This window comes from Oncorhynchus masou, chromosome 5 (genome assembly GCF_036934945.1).
Source record: "Oncorhynchus masou masou isolate Uvic2021 chromosome 5, UVic_Omas_1.1, whole genome shotgun sequence".
Lineage (NCBI taxonomy): Eukaryota > Metazoa > Chordata > Actinopteri > Salmoniformes > Salmonidae > Oncorhynchus > Oncorhynchus masou.
This window is the reverse complement of record NC_088216.1, coordinates 67,834,397-67,849,872: the sequence shown is the minus strand read 5'-3', so window position 1 is coordinate 67,849,872 and position 15,476 is coordinate 67,834,397. Positions and strand designations below refer to the sequence as shown.

Genomic DNA, 15,476 nt, shown 5'->3' with positions numbered 1-15,476 from the left:
CCTTAACTAGCCTTAATGGTTAGCCGCCCCCTCCCCCAGCCCAACCCCAAAAAACTGGAAAAATATGGGTACTGTCTAAATAAAACACAATTTTCCTTACATGGACATGACAGTTTTCCAGGGTAAACACCAGACTGCTGCAACCTGATCGGTAGCATTAGCCACTCTAGCATGGTGGTGGGAAAATGTGTTTTATTAAGTACGCCTATTCTTCATTTTATTGGGGGGGCGGCTCGTCATTAAGGATAGTTAAGGAGAATATCGACGCCCTTGCAGCCTGAATGGAGGATGTTTTATGCATGAGCCGGACACGAGTGTATAGCTGGCTGCAAAGATTCCAGTTGGACGCAAACAACGTAAAAGGAATAATAGCTCCATCTGGGCTAGTTAGTAGGATGGGGTGGGTATTGTAGTAGGCTAGAGTGCATTCGGAAAGTATTCAGAACCCTTGACTTTTTGCACATTTTGTTACATTACAGCCTTATTCTAAAATGGATTAAATTGTCACCCCCCTCATCAACCTACACATAATACACCTACATTTACTGCTAGGGGTTCTGCTAGCGGAACGTTTCCACAACATCCGGTGAAATTGCAGAGCGCGAAATTTTAAATAAATTATTAGAAATATTTAACTTTCATACAATCACAAGTGCAATACACCAAAATACAGCTTAACGTCTTGATAATCCAGCCACCGTGTCAGATTTCAAAAAGGCTTAACGGCGAAAGCAAATGCGATTATCTGAGGACAGCACTCCATCAAACAAACACATGACAATCATATTTCAACCCACCAGGCGCGACACAAAACTCAGAAATAACGATATAATTCATGCCTTAACTTTTCTGTTGGCACTCCATTATGTCCCATAAACATCACAAATTGTCTTTTTGTTTGATTAATTCCATTGTTATATCCCCAAAATGTCCATTTATTTGGCGTGTTTGATTCAGAAAAACACAGGTTCCAACTCGCCCAACATGACTACACATTATCTAATAAGAAACCTGAAATCTTGGTCCAAACATTTCAAACAACTTTCCTAATCCAAATGTAGCTATTTTAAAACGTAAATCATCTATAAAATTTAAGATGGAATAAACTCTATTCAATAGCGGATAAAATGAAAGTAGAGCGAGCACTAGGTTGCGCACCCCAAACACAACAGTACACTAGACTCGACACTCTGAACAGCTATACTTCTTCATTACTCAAAAGAAAAACATCAACCAATTTCTAAAGACTGTTGACATCTAGTGGAAGCCCTAGGAACCAGATGCCTCAGAAATATAGATTCCCATAGAAAAGCAATTGAAAACATAGTCACCTCAACAACAAAAAAATCCTGGATGGTTTGTCCTTGGGGTTTCGCCTGCCAAATAAGTTCTGTTATACTCAGACATCATTTTAACCGTTTTAGAAACTTAAGACTGTTTTCTATCCAAATCTACCAAGTATATGCATATCCTAGCTTCTGGGCCTGAGAATAGGCAGTTTACTTTGAGCACACTTTTCATCCGGACGTGAAAATACCGCCCCCTATCCCAAACAGGTTCATGACAAAGCAAAATCAGGTTTTAAGCAAATTGGGCTTTTTTAATGCAAAAAATAAACATGACATTTACATAAGTATTCAGACCCTTTACTCCGTACTTTGTTGAAGCAACTTTGGCAGCAATTACAGACTTGAGTTTTCTTGGGTATGACACTACAAACTTGGCACACCTGTATATGGAGAGTTTCTCCCATTCTTCTCTGCAGATCCTCTCAAGCTCTGTCAGGCTGGATGGGGAGTGTCGCTACACAGCGATTTTCAGATCTCTGCAGAGATGTTCGATCGGGTTCAAGTCCGGGCTCTGGCTAGGCCACTCAAGGACATTCAGAGACGTTTCCTGAAGCCACTCCTACATTGCCTTGGCTGTGTGCTTAGGGTCATTGTCCTGTTGGAAGGTGAACCTTCGCCCCAGTCTGAGGTCTTGAGCACTCTGGAGCAGGTTTTCATCAAGGATCTTTCTGTACTTTGCTCCGTTCATCTTTCCCTCGACCCTGCCATGTTTCCTCCAGACGTGACGCTTGGCATTCAGGCCAAAGAGTTCAATCTTGGTTTCATCAGACAATATAATCTGTTTCTCATGCTCAGAGTCCTTTAGGTGCCTTTTGGCAAACTCCAAGTGGGCTGTCTTGTGCCTTTTACTGACGAGTTGCTTCCGTCTGGCCACTCTACCATAAAGGCCTGATTGTTGGAGTGCTGCAAAGATGGTTGTCCTTCTGGAAGGTTCTCCCATCTCCACAGAGGAACTCTGGAGCTCTGTCAGAGTGACCATCGGGTTCTTGGTAAGCTCCCTGACCAAGGCCCTTCACCCCGATTGCTCAGTTTGGCTGGGCGGCCAGCTCCAGGAAGTCTTGATGGTTCCAAACTATTTCCATTTAAGAATGATGGAGGCCACTGTGTTCTTGGGGACCTTCAATGCTGCTGAAATGTTTTGGTACCCTTCCCCAGATCTGTGCCTCAACTCAATCCTGTGTCAGAGCTCTATGGACCATTCCTTTAACCTCATGGCTTGGTTTTGCTCTGACATGCACTGCCATTCCGAATCATGTCCAATGAATGTAATTTACCACAGGTGGACTCCAACCAAGTTGTAGAAACATCTCAAGGATGACCAATGGAAACAGGATCCACCTAAGCTAATGTCAAGTCTCATAGAAAGGTGTCTGAATACTTATGTAAATGAGGTATTTCTGTTTTACACTTTATATACATTTGATAACATTTCTAAAAACCTGTTTTTTCTTTGTCATTATGGGGTATTGTGTATAGATTGATGCAGAAAGAATGTAACATAAAAGCTGTAAAGTAAAATATGTGGAAAAAAGTGAAGGGGTCTGAATACTTTCCGAGCATACACTGAGCAAAAATAGAAACCAACATGTAAAGTATTGGTCCCATGTTTTATGAGCTGAAATAAAAATCCCAGAAATTTTCCAAATGCACAAAAAGCTTCATTCTCTCAAATGTTGTAGACAAAGTTGTTTACATTCCTGTTAGTGAGCATTTCTCCTTTGCCAAGACAATCCATCCACCTAACAGGAAGCTGATTAAACAGCATGATCATTACACAGGATCATTAACTTGTGCTGGGGATAATAAAAGGCCACTCTAAAATGTGCAGTTTTGTCACACAACACAATGCCACAGATGTCTCAAGTTTTGAGGGAGCACGCAATTGGTATGCTGACTGCAGGAATGTTCCAAATAATTGAATGTTAATTTCTCTACCATAAGCCGCCTCCAACGTCGTTTTAAAGAATTTGTCAGTACATCCAACCGGCCTCACAACCACAGGCCACGTGTAACCACGCCAGCTCAGGACCTCCACATTCGACTTCTTCATATGAGTGGGTGGGGGAGGCTTGCTGAGGCATATTTCTGTCTGCAATTAACCTCTTACATCTATGGGGGCGCTATTTCATTTTTGGATGAAAAACGTTCCCGTTTTAAACAAGATATTTTGTCACAAAAAGATGCTCGACTATGCATATAATTGATAGCATTCGAAAGAGAACACTCTGACGTGTCCAGAAATACCAAGATATTCTCTGTGCGTGCCCTAGAACGTGAGCTTCAGGCAAAACCAAGATGAGATGGCATCCAGGAAATGACAAGGATTTTTGAGGCTCTGTTTTCCATTGTCTCCTTATATGGCTGTGAATGCGAGAGGAATGAGCCTGCCCTTTCTGTCGTTTCCCCAAGGTGTCTGCAGCATTGTGACGTATTTGTAGGCAGATCATTGGAAGATTGACCATAAGAGACCACATTTACCAGGTGTCCGCCCGGTGTCCTGCGCCGAAATTGGTGCGCAAAAGTCACCTGCCAGTATTTTTCCATGGGATACAGAGAGGAAAGCAAGCTTCCACGAACTGCATATCAATGAAGAGATATGTGAAAAAACACCTTGAGGATTGATTCCAAACAACGTTTGCCATGGTCGATATTATGTAGTTAATCCGGAAAATGTTTTACGTTGTAGGTGACTGAATTTTCGGTTCGTTTCGGTAGCCAGACGCAATGTAGAAAACGGAACGATTTCTCCTACACACAGACGCTTTCAGGAAAAACTGCGCATTTGGTATGTAACTGAGAGTCTCCTCATTGAAAACATCAGAAGCTCTTCAAAGGTAAATGATTTTATTTATTTGGTTATCTGGTTTTTGTGAAAATGTTGCGTGCTAAATGCTACTCAAAATGCTATGCTAGCTTTGCATACTCTTACACAAATTAGTCAATTTCTATGGTTCAAAAGCATATTTTGAAAATCTGAGATGACAGTGTTGTTAAGAAAAGGCTAAGCTTGAGAGCAGACGCATTATTTTCATTTTATTTGCGATTTTCAGAAATCGTTAACGTTGCGTTATGCTAATGAGCCTGAGGCTTTAGTCACAAACCCGGATCCGGGATGGGGAGTTTCAAGAAGTTAAGCCCTTTTGTGGGGAAAAACGAATTCTGATTGGTTGGCCCTGGCTGCCAAATGGGTGGGCCTAAGCCCTCAACGGACCACCCATGGCTGCACCCCTGCCCAGTCATGTGAAATCCATAGATTAAGGCCTAATAAATATATTTCAATTGACTGATTTCCTTATTTTAACTGTAACTTAGTAAAATCTTTGAAATTGTTGCATGTTGCCTTTACACTTTTTTTCAGTATATAAAGAATTGGCCAAATAATGTATTTCTATACAAATGTATTTATTATATATGTCACGCATCAAAAATACATTTAAAAATGCATAAATTATACATTACTTGGCCAAATTGTTATATTTAAAATACTGTATATCCTAAAATGCATCCAAAATATATGTTTTAAATTGTGTTTTTTAGTTTGAGGAGCATTAGGACCTTGTAATAGGTGAAGCCATTAGGCTTTCCCTCTGGACTCCGGAGGGAAACAGGACGCATGCGCTCATTTTACTATCAGCACATCCCGATCGCTACTGCACGCAGTGGGACGAAATGTAACAAAACACACGACAACGTTGTACCTGTTTAAAGGAGCCGTTGTGGTGCCACCAACCAAATCACCTATTATTCAAAGTAAAACCTTCATCGCTTTGATCTTGAACGGGAAATATTTAAAGTGGTTTCATAAAAAAGGAACTCAGAAAGGATTTGACAAGTGGAGACTATACGTTTGTGGCAGCGTTTACTCGGCAAAGATGTTAACAAGATGAGAAAAACAATACCTGTAAATTAAGACCAGCTGCTCAAGACGTCAATAGAAGTGGTCCATCAGACGATAATGGCTTGATTTTGTTTGTGTGAACAATGAGCAGTTTTTGACAGCAGCACTCATGCTTCAGGGAAAGAAAAAGAAAGTTTGCTGCGTCTGATTTTGATATTACATTCTGAGACTCGTTTTGTTGTCTATATTGTTATTAGTCGGCAAGACCACCTGTTTGGTTTGGCATATTCACCATGGCCAAAGTGATCCAAAAGAAGAATCACTGGACCACCAAAGTTAACGAGTGCGCGGTTCTCAAAGACGCTCCGGGTGACTTGAATGTACCATTGCTGGGCGGTGCAGAGAACGGAGAATTCGCCTTCATCGGACAACTTAACGAGGATATCGTTATTTACAAAAATGGAAAATTAACGGAGGGGGAGTTGATATTGGAAGTAGAGAACCTATCGATCTCTGGATTGCCTCTGTATGATGTACAGACAGTGATAAATAATTGCAAGGGTCCCGTCAGATTGAAAACAGTCAGACAAGGTAAGAGATGACACAGAAGCAGCAGCGTCTATAGCGCTTCATTCATCCATATAACGTGATGTATTAAAGTGGATGAGGCACACACAGGTTATCCAATAATTATGTCCTGATTCATTTACAACTTTTCAGAATCCCTTTTAAAGTTTTAGTTCTGTCAGATGTACATCCTCATAAAATGTATGACCCTGTTGTCCCCACCCACGAATGGACATGTATCATTGCTGCAGTTGTAAATGTGTATATAGTATTGTTATTTTTCACGGTACCCTGCCTGTGATTACATCTGCACCCCTGTGCATGTGACTAATAAACTCCATTATGTATCTATCATGTATGCATGTTAAAATTCCCCTTCCCCCTTATAGCAACACCCACAAGCCTTGCATTTCAGCATTTTACTTTTATATGATTGGAGAGTACAGATGTTGTGGGCCAAATAATATTTGGTCTGTTGACCACCCATTAGTCCTAAGGCACTTATAGTTGACTACATCTCAACCTCTCTGCCTGTACCTCAGCAGTAGGATGACAACACCATTAATTTGCATCATAGGTCTTTTTAAATAGCTTAACTTGATTGCTGACATGCAACACATTTTGACTATATCAACAACGATCTAATGAAATTACTACCAAAATAGTTTTGGGGTGGAATTTTACAATACCAGCAGACAAACAGCAGCTCTGGCCAGTGGGAACCATTCATGGTCAACTTGACTCGGCCTGGCCATATAGTTTGACACTAAGCCAGTGTGACCGGAACCCAGTGTGTCTTGCAGGCTTGTAGGAATGCTCAGAGCCACAGAGATGGAGTGTTACTCTGGGATCTGACCGATTTCAAAAGTTTGTCCAAAGAGAGAAAAAAATCACAGAAAGAGAAATCTAAAAACAAAATAGCAAAACCACATACTCTTTTTACACTTCTATTTGCTTTATGCATCCTGAGCACATATGCCTACTTTGTTGGCACTGATGGGAAACCTGTAGATTCGCATGGCAGTTCCATACCTCAAAATCCCAATTCAACACATGGTTCTAGTTATGGTGAGTCTCATCTGTCTATTCGGAAGACTGACAATCCTACCCATGTCCATAAATTACTTGAGACAATTATCAAGAATCTGGCCAATCAGCCCCCACTACAGTCCCAGTGCTCCACCTGGCCCATTTCCAGATCCTGTCTGGAGGTGGGGAGGAATGGAGGGGATGCCATGGTGATACACTCACATGGCCATATTCTGTTTCAGGTTTGAATAATTTACGTTGTCTGGGAATGTTTCTCCCTAATCAGGCTTCATTGGGAAAATATTTTTGGCAAAGGGCCATCTAACCCATATTCAGTTGGTTCAAGGCGTCTGTCATTTTCACACAGTTTACGGAATGGAAAAGCAAAATAGTGCTGATTAGGCTATTGTCCATCAGGTCGTGAAGGTTTCTGCATCATCCCTCCAGTTCAGGGGACAAGTCGGCATAGCATGTTTGAGTGCTGATTGAGGCATTTTAATAACAAGCAACGGTTTCAGTGTGCTATTGTTGTGGTAGGGATTACAGTACACACGCATGACACTGAGCTGCCACTGTGTACTACATACCATTATGTGGCCATGCTGCTGTATTGACACAGTCAACTTGATTATGTAATTGGTCAAAGTTTCGAAATGCATTCGAAATGCATTCCCACACTCGATACTGTGTATATTTTACAGGTCTCCCGCTGTATGTCACAAAGAGAGACATGAGACATCTTTGATTGACATTTCCTATGTAATAATTTATCTGAGGCTGTGAGGTATCCAGTCTGAACACTAAACTGTATTTGAGGGAAATAGGTTACAGATTAGATTATTATCATTATGTCCAAGGTTATGATAAAAATAACAGTTGTATGTGTGGGTGGCTCTACTCTGGTCTACATATGACAGTTATCAACATTTCCTCTACACACACACTTCCCATGAACACATACACACACACAGGCTACCATGGGAGTGGATTAGTGTGCCAAGGCTCCCAGAGTGAATGCATGCATGTGTTATTGAGCATGTCCTTGTGTGCGTTTGCGGTATGATCAGTGTGTGGCGCTCCATGGGGCTTGGGCTGGGCAGACCAGGCAAACCTGACCATGCAGCATGAAAAATGGGGTCAGGGGTCAGGGAGGAGGTATCTAGTGTCTGGATCATGTCAGAGCACAGCACAGTGCAGGGTAACTCCATGTGATGCTGTTTAATCACTACACCGGGCTGGCTGGCCCAGTCTCAGACACCCAGACTTAGCTTGCAGTCAGTCAGTCAGTGGGCTATACAGCCTGTGATCAGTCAGAAGGAAAGGCAAAGCTACACTCAGTTAATTTACATTTACATTCAAGCTTTTTAAGCTTCGTCAACATGATGTGTGGCTCGCCTGATGAACGATGCAGGCTCAGCAGATTTGAACTCTGTTGTAAATCCAGAAGGCAGGAGTTTTCCTTTTTTTAACAATGTGATGTGAGTATAGCTAGCTGTTCCTGTGGTTTCAATTTATAGCAGTGAATTAACTGTAGGTGGTAGGTGGAGAATGTCTCTCTTTGTCTTTGCATGTGGAAGTGTTTAGTAGTGGTGTGAATGGTCCGTGAAATGCTTTTGTCGAGGGATGGGTATCGTTAAGATTTTAATGGTTTTTCTACTCTTACCGATACTGCTTATCAGTCTGGTACTTTAACGGTATTCTTATCGATTCTTTTTGTTATTTTGTTATAGAACAACACAGGTGGGACATGCAGGTAGGCTGCAGAAGACAATACAGTGGTATAGAACAACACAGGTGGGACATGCAGGTAGGCTGCAGAAGACAATACAGTGGTATAGAACAACACAGGTGGGACATGCAGGTAGGCTGCAGAAGACAATACAGTGGTATAGAACAACACAGGTGGGACATGCAGGTAGGCTGCAGAAGACAATACAGTGGTATAGAACAACACAAGTGGGACATGCAGAAGACAATACAGTGGTATAGAACAACATCTCCCGTCTGGATTACTGCAACTCGCTGTTGGCTGGGCTCCCTGCCTGTGCCATTAAACCCCTACAACTCATCCAGAACGCCGCAGCCCGTCTGGTGTTCAACCTTCCCAAGTTCTCTCACGTCACCCCGCTCCTCCGCTCTCTCCACTGGCTTCCAGTTGAAGCTCGCATCCGCTACAAGACCATGGTGCTTGCCTACGGAGCTGTGAGGGGAACGGCACTGCAGTACCTCCAGGCTCTGATCAGGCCCTACACCCAAACAAGGGCACTGCGTTCATCCACCTCTGGCCTGCTCGCCTCCCTACCACTGAGGAAGTACAGTTCCCGCTCAGCCCAGTCAAAACTGTTCGCTGCTCTGGCCCCCCAATGGTGGAACAAACTCCCTCACGACGCCAGGACAGCGGAGTCAATCACCACCTTCCGGAGACACCTGAAACCCCACCTCTTTAAGGAATACCTAGGATAGGATAAAGTAATCCTTCTCACCCCCCCTTAAATGATTTAGATGCACTATTGTAAAGTGGCTGTTCCACTGGATGTCATAAGGTGAATTCACCAATAGAACAACACAGGTGGACATGCAGGTAGGCTGCAGAAGACAATACAGTGGTATAGAACAACACAGGTGGACATGCAGGTAGGCTGCAGAAGACAATACAGTGGTATAGAACAACACAGGTGGACATGCAGGTAGGCTGCAGAAGACAATACAGTGGTATAGAACAACACAGGTGGACATGCAGGTAGGCTGCAGAAGACAATACAGTGGTATAGAGCAACACAGGTGGACATGCAGGTAGGCTGCAGAAGACAATACAGTGGTATAGAACAACACAGGTGGACAGGTGGGACATGCAGGTAGGCTGCAGAAGACAATACAGTGGTATAGAGCAACACAGGTGGACATGCAGGTAGGCTGCAGAAGACAATACAGTGGTATAGAGCAACACAGGTGGGGCATGCAGGTAGGCTGCAGAAGGACTAACAGTTCTTAGCAGTTCTTCTGGAGAAAGATCAACATTTTTATTTTACCTTTATTTTAACTAGGCAAGTCAGTGAAGAACAAATTCTTATTTTCAAGGACGGCCTAGGAACAAATTCTTATTTTCAAGGACGGCCTAGGAACAGTGGGTTAACTGCCTTGTTCAGGGGCAGAACAACAGAGTTTTACCTTGTCAGCTCAGGGATTCGATCTTGCAACCTTTCGGTTTCAAGTCCAACGCCCTAAACACTAGGTTGCCTGCCACTCCGGCATATTTGCCTTCTCTGGCAGAAGTCGGGACTTCTCCTGGCTTATTGTGTTCCCTGAAGTCGAAAAAAATACCCTCTTGCTAGGGGTGGAGGAGGCTTGAGCACAGAGGTAGCTTGTTGCAATGTTTGTGAGGAGTGGTAGAGTAGTTCTCTTCTCCCACCACCACATCACAGGATCTTCAGCCATGGAGATGGGGATGGGAGGCACGCCTTTGTAGAGCTCGACCTCTAGGTAAACACGCTCGCTGATGGTGAGGGACGAGGTGTCCTGTTGGATTGTCAACCTCCACTCCCTGTCCTCCTCTGAGAACAGCTCCTCCAAGGCGCTCCTCCAAGGCACTTCTCGTTTTGTTCTCCTTCTCCTTCAGACTCCTCCTCCTGTGTCTGGTGCTCTGTGTCTGTCTGCTCCGGCTCTCCTGACAACCCTGGTGTTGCTCCTGTCACATTGGCCTCAACAGTTGCCTTCCTCAGTCTGTCCCAGGTAGCGTCACTCGGCCTCCCTTTAAATCTGGGGTCCATTGCTGTGGCCTCATGCAGGAAGGCTTGAATGTCCTCATCCTGACAGCACTCTGAGAGGTTCTCCCAACACCTTCTCTTTGATGGTTGCCACAAATGTTGTATCTTCATGCTTCATAGTGAAGTGCTCTTCCATTTTGTGGAGGATGGGTATGATCTGTCCACAGGGGGCATTCTTTTCACATGACACATACAGTGTGGATGTATAGAGGATTCTCATGAGCTGGACAAACTCCTCAGCCTTATGGAAGTCCTCAACCTTCAGACGGTCCAGGTTGCTTTTTGCAGTCGTTGGTCCAATGCTGCTGCTTGGATGGCTGGATACTGCTCCATCAATCTCTCCATCATTAGATAGAGTTCCATCTGGTCTTGACATCAAGGATGAGTGAGTGTTGCGGAAGGCCTGAAACAAACAAAAAAAACATACATTTAATTACCGCACACTTGAATATTGAATTCAATTGTTAAATATGGGAATTTAAAAACAATACTAACAACAGGTTAACAACAGGTTAATAGATTGAATTGGCTTCTTACCAAGGAGCTGCTGCTTTTCCTTCAAGACTGTTTTGGACATCGAGGATCTCTTGAACCACACGACCACTGCTCTGATTCTGGCTGCCCACTTATCAATGAAAGTCATTTTGTAGATTTTATGCCCTGCCAGATACAATGTGTGTGCAAAGCATCCTATTTTTAGGATGTGTAGTCACTTGATGGCAACGTCCATATTGCCAGCATTATCAACAGTCACAGCTACAATCTTGCTTGACTCTATCTCAAACTCTTCCAGAATGTCTGAGATCTCCTCTGCCACTACTTTGCCAGTTTGTGATTTGTACACTGTCCTGGTGTGGAGGACCTTCTGTTTTACACTGTCCTGGTGTGGAGGACCTTCTGTTTTACACTGCCCTGGTGTGGAAGATCTTCTGTTATACACTGTCCTGGTGTGGAGGACCTTCTGTTGTACACTGTCCTGGTGTGGATGACCTTCTGTTGTACACTGTCCTGGTGTGGAGGACCTTCTGTTTTACACTGCCCTGGTGTGGAGGACCTTCTGTTTTACACTGTCCTGGTGTGGATGACCTTCTGTTTTACACTGTCCTGGTGTGGAGGACCTTCTGTTTTACACTGCCCTGGCGTGGAGGACCTTCTGTTTTACACTGCCCTGGTGTGGAGGACCTTCTGTTGTACACTGTCCTGGTGTGGAGGACCTTCTGTTGTACACTGTCCTGGTGTGGAGGACCTTCTGTTGTACACTGTCCTGGTGTGGAGGACCTTCTGTTGTACACTGTCCTGGTGTGGAGGACCTTCTGTTTTACACTGCCCTGGTGTGGAGGACCTTCTGTTTTACACTGCCCTGGTGTGGAGGACCTTCTGTTTTACACTGCCCTGGTGTGGAGGACCTTCTGTTTTACACTGCCCTGGCTTGTGTACTGCACTGTAACCATGAGATAGTGGTCCTGACAGAGGCTGGTCCACCCGTCTGATGTGATGGCCAGCTTTGGCACGTCCTTCAGCTCAGTGATCACATTGGCCTTTTCTTCACCATACCAGGTAGTAATGAATGTGTCACTGAGGTAACTCGTAGAGGAAGGGGTATATTGGTGGTTGATTGCCTTGCTCATCTCCCTACTGTAAAAAAAGAGAAAATGCAACACATGAAAACTGTCATTATTGTGTTGGTGTGTATTATATTGTGGAGTGATGGGACTAACATACAACCCTTTTATACTACTATATCCTAAAAAATCAATACAACTCAATATATACTGACAGACTGTTACCTAAAGCCCTTGGACTTCACAGTTGTAAAGGGGTGAATGTCTTTCACTATGACCTTGGTCACGGCTAGGTGGCACTCATTCACCCTCTCCTCAGTCATCCTCCCACGAGCTGCCAGGGTGAAGGGGCTTTGGGCTGGTCTTTGGCTTGGACCAGCAGTATTAGATGGAGGAGTGGGTTGGTTCATTGTAGCTGCAACTTTAATGAAAATTGTGCAAAATCTTTAAATGGGTGATTGAATTTCTGAATGCACCCACAGCTATACAATCAGCTGGCTAATGGTTCCTTTTGATCATGAACCCATGTTCTCATAATTTAGTTAGCTCTGTGTGTGTGCTCCAGGCTGCTAGTATACATACCTAACGGGGATTGGGCAACGAGAGATAAACTACGAGCTAGGCAGTCGAAAACTGCATTTTTCTGCCTGTACATGATGCACTTTCCATAGATGTTTGGACAGATTGCTCGTGTTTCCACCCTTACAAGCAAAAGTGCATTGTCAGCATACACTCTGGTGTAGTGCAACCACACTTTTGAATGTTTAGTTCTCTTCACCATCGTCACTAATTAAGAGCTGTGCGTGCGTGCAAGAGACACAGGCTCTGCGCGAGAGAGATCTCTCTTCTGGATTGGGAACTGCAAAAAACATAGACAAATGTCTTCATCTTATTGCAAATTAGAAACGGTTGATGAGAGAAAATGTGCAAGATCACGTTTATGTAGCAATAATAAATAGGAAATGTATTTTCTTAATTTCTCCAGTACCGAAAGCCGAACCGATAACGTCGGAGCTTATCGATACTACTGTCTTTCATAATTTAGCCCCAGGGCCCGTTTAAAACCGGGTTTCGGTACCCATCCCTACTGTTGTCTCTACAAATGTACAAGCGACCCTCATTAATCCACTAAAGGGGAACACACTCTTTCTTCTGTCTCTCTCAAGTTACCGGTTGTCCTTTTCTCCTACTGATTAGCTCAACCGGAGCCTCTTATGTTGAATGTGAATGGCTACCCTGGAGGTTGTCCTCCTTACACATCCTGGCTGTCAGACTGAGAGAAGGGCTTGTTTATTAGCCCTGTAGATGTGAATGGGCCCTGGCCCTGTGGTTCTCAAGGCACTGAGGAGGTTCCATTTCTCCAGGTACGGCTGGCCTTGGCGGAATGAAGAAATGTCAATGACCAGGGCCAAGGAGTGTATTCAGCATTCAGCTCAGACCTGTATTCAGCTCAGTTTCTGTATGATTCACTGTGGGTGTATGAGTGTAGGCCTATAACAAAGTGTGACGTAGTCAACATATACTTGCGTTTCGTTGGCGATTGTTCTCATTCATCAATGATCTAGGTTAGTTACCAAGGAAGTGGGAAAACAGTGAATGGGCTCTCAGCTGTGCTCCAGACTCTTTCTGCCTGCCTGGATGGAACGTATTGTGAATGGGCTCTCAGCTGTGCTCCAGACTCTTTCTGCCTGCCTGGATGGAACGTATTGTGAATGGGTTCTCAGTGGTGCTCCAGACTTTTTCTGCCTGAGTGATGGAACGTATTGTGAATGGGCTCTCAGCTGTGCTCCAGACTCTTTCTGCCTGCCTGGATGGAACGTATTGTGAATGGGCTCTCAGCTGTGCTCCAGACTCTTTCTGCCTGCCTGGATGGAACGTATTGTGAATGGGCTCTCAGCTGTGCTCCAGACTCTTTCTGCCTGCCTGATGGAACGTATTGTGAATGGGCTCTCAGCAGTGCTCCAGACTCTTTCTGCCTGCCTAGATGGAACGTATTGTGAATGGGCTCTCAGTGGTGCTCCAGACTTTTCTGCCTGAGTGATGGAACGTATTGTGAATGGGTTCTCAGTGGTGCTCCAGACTTTTCTGCCTGAGTGATGGAACGTATTGTGAATGGGCTCTCAGCTGTGCTCCAGACTCTTTCTGCCTGCCTAGATGGAACGTATTGTGAATGGGCTCTCAGTGGTGCTCCAGACTTTTTCTGCCTGAGTGATGGAACGTATTGTGAATGGGCTCTCAGCTGTGCTCCAGACTCTTTCTGCCTGCCTAGATGGAACGTATTGTAAATGGGCTCTCAGCTGTGCTCCAGACTCTTTCTGCGTGCCTAGATGGAACGTATTGTGAATGGGCTCTCAGCTGTGCTCCAGACTCTTTCTGCCTGCCTGGATCAAACTTATTGTGCCCTTGAGAACCATTTAGATCCATTCTAATTCTGAACACATGATGTTGAGTACTCCTGTCAACAGCCTCTTCGTCACCATGGTCTTTCCTCAAGGAGGATACAGACGGTGGCATTCCTCCAATCCTCATCCCGTTTCCTCTTTATTTCCTGTCTGAAGATGAAGTCACACACGTCTTGTTGAGCGGCTGAGATGTAGATTTCGAGCTCTGAGTATTCCCAGTTCTTCTTCGCTTTTCTTCTCTTTACCACATCCCAACCATAGGATCACTTGACAAATCTACTCATAAGGCCTCTGCTTATTCCCACATTGTCAATGTGGCTGTCATATCAGCATAATCCTATATCTGGGAGGTATTTCACAGTCAGTCGTTTGCAGTTCCACATTATATATGGCGTCTAATAGCTGAGGAGTTTGGGTGTGAGCTTACTGTGAAGCCTTTGACCTTTATGGTAGATTTGATTTAATCTGTCCACTGAGTAGCGACATCAGAAGGGACTTGTATTCCACAGTCATTTTACAATCCCACACAATGTTCGTCAGACAGTTCATTTGACCATACAAAGTTGTGTTCTTCACATCCAACGCATTCAGAAATCTGATAATGTTCATGAGCCGAGAGCCGAGCGGAGCAGAGGGTGACGCATGCTGACATGGTAAAGACCTCTTGTCAGTTCTGCTTTTGTTTACGCTTATGAGATGCAGCAACAGCATCTCGCCAACAGGCATACTGTTACCAAGAGGTCAACTGATATGAGCTGAGGTAGATGTTCTAGTCTTGTCAAGAGAACAATATCCAGCTGTTATTGGCCTTGCTATCGGGCCGATAGACTACATAGCAAAGCTGCTCCTATGCCAGCCGCCACTCATAACATGATGCTAAGATATTAGATAGGAGCTAATAGCCGATGTAGCCAGCTGATGTAATAGCCGATGTAGCTAGCTGATGTAATAGCCGATGTAGCTAG

At 44.2% G+C, this 15,476-nt stretch overlaps 1 protein-coding gene across 8 annotated transcripts in view; it reads left to right on the top strand.

Moving 5' to 3' along the window:
* Positions 1–4,990: 4,990 nt before the first annotated feature.
* The window catches only part of LOC135540135 (membrane-associated guanylate kinase, WW and PDZ domain-containing protein 1-like), a 175,182-nt gene continuing 164,696 nt past the window's right edge, over positions 4,991–15,476 (top strand). For all 8 annotated transcript variants that reach the window (XM_064966546.1, XM_064966544.1, XM_064966542.1 and 5 more), the window contains exon 1: positions 4,991–5,778. In XM_064966546.1, the coding sequence (XP_064822618.1) occupies positions 5,481–5,778 (298 nt within the window). In that variant the 5' untranslated portion in view covers positions 4,991–5,480. The remainder of the gene's footprint in view (positions 5,779–15,476) is intronic.